This window comes from Hipposideros armiger, unplaced genomic scaffold, assembly GCF_001890085.2.
Source record: "Hipposideros armiger isolate ML-2016 unplaced genomic scaffold, ASM189008v1 scaffold_149, whole genome shotgun sequence".
In the NCBI taxonomy this organism is placed as follows: Eukaryota; Metazoa; Chordata; class Mammalia; order Chiroptera; family Hipposideridae; genus Hipposideros; species Hipposideros armiger.
In genome coordinates this window covers 1,738,576-1,744,165 of record NW_017731499.1, presented here as the reverse complement: position 1 = coordinate 1,744,165, position 5,590 = coordinate 1,738,576, and the positions used below count along the sequence as shown (strand labels likewise).

Here is a 5,590-nt window from a genome sequence, read left to right as displayed (position 1 = left end):
ATGAACGGGGAGGGAGAAAGGACCAGGCAGAACATAGGGTTTTCAGGGCAGTGAAACAATTCTGGGTGATACGGTAACGGTGCAGAAACGTAAAACTCACAGAACTGTCTATCACAAAGGGTGACCCGTCATGTAAATCACGGACTGTAGTCAATAATCATGTATCAATGTTGGCTCATTAATTGTACCAAATGTACCCACCAGTGCAAGATGTTACTAGCAGGAGAAGCTGAGGAAGGGGGCATAGCAAACTCTCTGTACTTTCTGCTTTCTTTATAAATCTAAAGCTGCTCTAAAAAAAGGTCTATTTAAAAAAAAAACACACATACAGCATATCAAAGAATTTATTAGTGGTAGAAGATCAATAATCCAGCAAAACTCTACAGCAATGTTGGAACTAAACCCGACTCCCTTGATATTTACAATCTACGGAAATATGAGGGTCGGATAAGAGGCAGAGAGCAGCAACCCAACGTTCAATACAATCACAACAAAAAATTCGTTCCATACCAAAAATGTAAGAACTCTGCACCAGGAGGATGCGCCCTTGCAGCGTCTCACCAAAAGTTAATGCCTGAAAGTTGTTCTCAATCTTAAGTTTAGTTTGAACGAGAAATGGTGTTGACATTCAAAAGCGTTTTGGCATCTTCCATCATCGACAACATCTAAAGGAAATGGGCCACACAGGGCTGAGTGGTGACTGACGCAGAAAGAGAGAGCTGTGTCTTTGAGAGGCCGCTGCGCCACTGGACTTGCAAACTGGATGTGGAAGGAGAATTCGTGGATGGAGAATACGCGGGGGGCCATGACAGTATTCTTCTTTCACGCAGTCTGTTTTCCTGTCCACAAAACCACGGGCAACAACTGAGATTCAAAGTTTGCACCATAAAATAGGGTCGCGGTGGTAACGGAAAAAGCAGCATCGCTTGTAAAAATTGGAAAATGCAACAAGAGATTTCTGTGTGGTTTAGAGAGAATTAACACACATAAACCAAAACAGAGAGAGAGAGAGAAAGAACACATCTGCTTTTCATCAGCAAACAGTGGTCAAAGCAAAGGGGCACCAAGGGCTGAGGGAGCTAGAGCGTCCCAGCATTTAGAAACCCTACATCGGGACTCCTTGGTGAGCCAAAGCAAAGCTCTCCGAGGAACTTTTGAGAAATACGCATTGAACAATGTCCGTGAAATCCACATGGGATAAGAACCTCAGTCGTTTCGGAATCTCGGTTGCTTTTCCCATCATCTAGGGAATATTCCTGTGTAGATCTTCCACTTCCAGTGACCACATGCTCTCATGGATGGGATTATCGGAAAGATCAGTCATCTTCACAGCCTGAAGGCACGGCTCAGGGCTGCATGCCTGAACCACTCCCATTACCATCACATACTTTCCTAGAAGAAGAAAAGCCCATGGTAATATTCACATTGATGGAAAAAACAAAAGCAAAACAGAGACCCAGTCCTTCAGAGGGCTTAACTTTAGCAGAGAGGCAAATTAGAGCCATTAAAGAAAAAATGCAGAGTTGAGATCAAAAGTGCCAAGGAGGTCAGTGATCGAAATATATACATATGTTGACAATAAGTTCAACGTTTAACCTGAAGGATGACATCTGTATCTTCTTTGGTTTCTGCTTTTAAAATGTTAGGGGAAAAAATTGCAGCAAGCTATCATCATGGACAGAATGATCATGCCCAAGGAATGGAACAGACTCACATCAGAGAATGAGTTATCGTTAAACAGACCACTCTCAGGCACGGGCAGAAAACCCAAGCTTTTCTCTTGCCTGAGAACGTGACCGGTCTCTACACAGGATGAGTCTCCTTTCTGCAAAGACACCCCCTGACAGTCCCAAAGCAAATCCAATTTTCTCTTGATGTTGCCAAAAAAGCCGTGCAAGCAGCAACGACAATAACCCGCCCCCAACCCCCGCCATGCTGCGCCGTTGTTCCAGCTGCCCAGGACCAATGCCTGCCACCTCCCCCTTTATCCGAATCATTGGCTGGGCTCGTGCAAGCAAATCAACAAGAGGGCAGGCTGCCATGGGGATGATCTAATGACATATTAACTGTGACTCTCTTCCCATTCCCTTGGGGAAGTGGCTCTCCTTGAAAGCAAAACTTGGCAGGTCTTAACTACATAAAACTCAATTGTGTAAAACACCCCAAACACAGCAGGAAGGGCAGGCATACTGCCAGCCTCCACTGCGTGCCCCTGCAAGGCTGCTTTTATCACGCTGCTTCCAACAGCAGGGCTCAGTCTGCACAAGGGTCCCAGGGCTATGACTGATGGAAGCCAGGCAAGCTCATACCTGACCCTCTGGTTTTCGACTCCTGGCAAGATGCATTTAGGCTTCTCTGAACTCATCTCCAGATTCTACCTGCACAAGTAACGTGGGGTTCCTCGGTGACAGAGGCTAGTTCTAAAAATAAACTTGCCATATCCTCTGAACGGTCTTAAAGTACTGGTAGAGATGGAACCCTCAGAAAAAGAATGACTAAAGACCCAGGAAAGAAAGAACAAGCCCATGGGGTGGCTGGTTAGCTCAGTTAGCTAGAGCATGGTGCCGGTAACGCCAAGGTTGCTGGTTCGATTCCTCGCATGGGCCACTCTGAGCTGCGCCCTCCTTAAAAATAAATTAAAATGTTCAGTTTTTGGGTTTTTTTAAAATAAAGAGCAAGCCCAAGGAGATCCCAGTCAGGACAGGTTAACAGGAGACCCACTTCGAAGACACACACAGAGGGTTGAGCTCAAAGGTGTGCGCGCTTCCCTCCTGAGATCACACCACGGGGTTACTAGCCCTGTCCAGCCCGCCCACACCCTCCCCTGTGTCTTTCCAGTGTCTCCCTGCTGTCAGGCCTTCATCTTCTGGCCACTTCAACGGCTGGTCGGCTTCCAACCGCCCCCATCCCGCTAAGGCAGTGACCTTTCTCAAACCCTCTTATCACAGTCTACATCATCGTTTCTCCCCTCTTGCCCTGCAGACTAGGAACAACTCAAGGGCAGGTAGAGTTCTGACTCAATTCTGCGCATGTAGCTAGCACCTGACGTTCTGACGTTTATAGAAACAAACCGCTGGATGTCCCAGAGACGGGAGCAGTGCGGGTACAGCACTGATGTGATGAATACGGCTAATGGCCACCCTGAAATAGGCAGGTCCTTCCACAAACAGCTCAGCAGGAGGGGAGCCCTCCCACTTTCCACTACTGCCCCATATTCTGCCTCAGGCTCCCCAAAGGCACGGGCTCTCACCTCCAAGCCTTTGCACATGCTGTTCCATTGACCTGGACAACCGCCTGCCTCAGATAGACACAGGGTGACCAACTGTTCTGGTTTTAAAACTGAGGCCCCCTCAGTCCCAGGCAACCTGGGAGGGTTGGTCCCTACAGTTAATTCCAACACATCCTTCAGAGCTACCTCCTCCAGGAAGCCTTCCCGGACCCCGCAAGCCTGGATCAGTTGTCCCTTCTCTGCTCCCTCGGCAACCTGTTCAAGCCTAGATATTACTGTGTTTTAGTGGCCGGTTTACTTTCCTGGCTCCCTGCCTGAAGGCAGTGACTAGGCTTTGTCAATCAAAACTTGGTATTATCTAGCACAATGAAATGGCACAGCCCCTGCCTGCAGGCATTCAGGCTAATGGGTAAGTCAGACAGGTTCGCCAACGCCTAGCCATTCAAATGCTAAGGTGCCTACTGGTGCCAACCTCATGCCAGGGCTGGGATCCGACGTGGGAGATGCCAAGCAGCATGGGTTACATGCGAGGCCAAGGATCAGCAAACTTTTTCTGTAAAGGGCCAGATAGGAAGTATTTCAGGCTTTGCAGGCCACAGGGCCTCTGTTGCAACTATTCAGGTCTGTAGTTATAATGGGAAAACAGCCCTAGATATTATGTAAATGAATGTGTTGCGATAAAACTTGACTTATGGTCACTGATATTTGACTTTCATTACACTTTTCACATTTGGCGAAATAGTATTCGATTTTTTTCAACCATTTGAGAATGTAAAAACCATTTTTGCAGTTTGTGGGCCACGTGCTGGACTAACGCTGCAGCAGAGGGCAGAGAGGGAGGCTGAACCATGGGGCAGGGGGCAGGGCGAGAAGGGAACAGGAGCATTTTGCAGGAAGGCACAACCATCACAATTTTTTGAATCCTCCCCATAAGCCAGGAGCTGTGTTAAGGCCATTTTTTACGAATTGACTCCACACGACAGGTAGGATTTATGAGCCCCTTTTGACAGAGGCAGGACAGGTCCAAAAAAGTTAAGAAAAGTACTCCAGGCAGCTCAGCTGCAAAGGGGCAGAGCTAGGAATTGAACCTAACGTTGAAGATACAGCTGTCAAGACAGTCCAGCTCTCCCTTAGCAGGCTGGCCCAGTGGTTCTCAAAGTGTGGCCCCCGGGGACAGCAGCACCAGAAACACCTCTGAGCTGGTTAGAAACGTAAATTCTCAACCCCACCCTGGTCCTGCAGACACCACACAAAGCATGCGCGTGGGGCCCGGCCGTCTGAGCTTCCACCAGCCCTCGGGGTGAGCCTGATGCACTGTCCAGTTTGAGTACCGCTGATTTAAAAGAGGCAAAATGAGTGACCTACAGACTAAGGCAGTTCCATAAGGGAGCGCTGCCAGTTGGGGCTCCCCATCCCTAGGGGTCCCGGCGGGCTTCTGAGACGCTAAGAGGAACACAGATTTTCTAGTACAGTATTTTCCAAAACGTGACGGGGGGAAAAAATCACCTATGGGGAGCCTTGTTACAAATACAAACGCTGGGGGTCCCTCCCCTGGAGGGTTCGACGAGGATGGCTGGGGGAGTCCTAAAATCTGTATTTTTAAAATCGGGCTGCAGGTGATGTTTACCATCAGTTCAGCTCGGGTGGCGCTCGAGTGGGGCTGGGACAGGAAGGCAGGGTCCTGTGGGGGGTGGGGGGCCTGCCGGAGGCGGGACGGCCAGGCCCCGCCCCTGGCTGTGCAACACGAGGGTCAGCCCCCAGTCAGCCTCCGGCCGTTACCTGGGGCGAGGCAGGGCCGCCCGCGCGGCACCCGCTCCAGGCCGCGCACCGAGAAGGCCCCGCTCGGGTCCCGCAGCCGCGCCTCGCCGTCGCCCGCCGCCACCACCGTGCCCTGCATCCACACGGCCGTCAGCTCCAGCGGCCCGCGGCCCGCCGCCGCCCGCGACAGCCGCCACGCGCCCGGGCCGCCTTCCGCGTCGCGCCGCAGTTGCTCCGCCAGCACCTTGAACGGCGGCGACTGGGGCAGCCTTACCGCCGCCGGGCCGCCGCTGGAATACGAGTCTGCGGCCTTTGCAGCCGCCGCCATTTTCCCGCTAACTTTGATAGGCAGGGAGGCCCGCCCCGCGGGCACCAATCAGGCGCGCTGGCGGAGTCGGCCATTGGTCGGCGACGGAGGGGGGACCGCCCCCCCCCGAGCGACGCCCACTAGCCGCCAGGAGTGCGCAGGCGCACGTAAAATAAACGCCCCTCCCCACCCAAGCTCGGAATGAATGGATGAAAGAGGATAGAGAGGGGTGAAGAACTCCGCTTAACGCACCTGAAAATTTGTTGTTCATGCAAATCACTTAGAGAACGTGAGTA

The 5,590-nt window shown here is 51.3% G+C and overlaps 1 protein-coding gene across 1 annotated transcript; it reads right to left on the bottom strand.

Annotated features, from left to right (window-relative positions):
• Nucleotides 1-328: 328 nt before the first annotated feature.
• On the bottom strand, nt 329-5,367 carry RMI2 (RecQ mediated genome instability 2). Its single transcript, XM_019650932.1, has 2 exons — nt 5,009-5,367; nt 329-1,392 (listed from the first exon to the last, which is right to left on the bottom strand). Exons 1-2 carry the CDS (start codon nt 5,313-5,315, stop codon nt 1,244-1,246), a joined length of 456 nt encoding a protein of 151 aa, XP_019506477.1. The 5' UTR covers nt 5,316-5,367; the 3' UTR covers nt 329-1,243.
• Between the last annotated feature and the right edge of the window lie 223 nt (nt 5,368-5,590).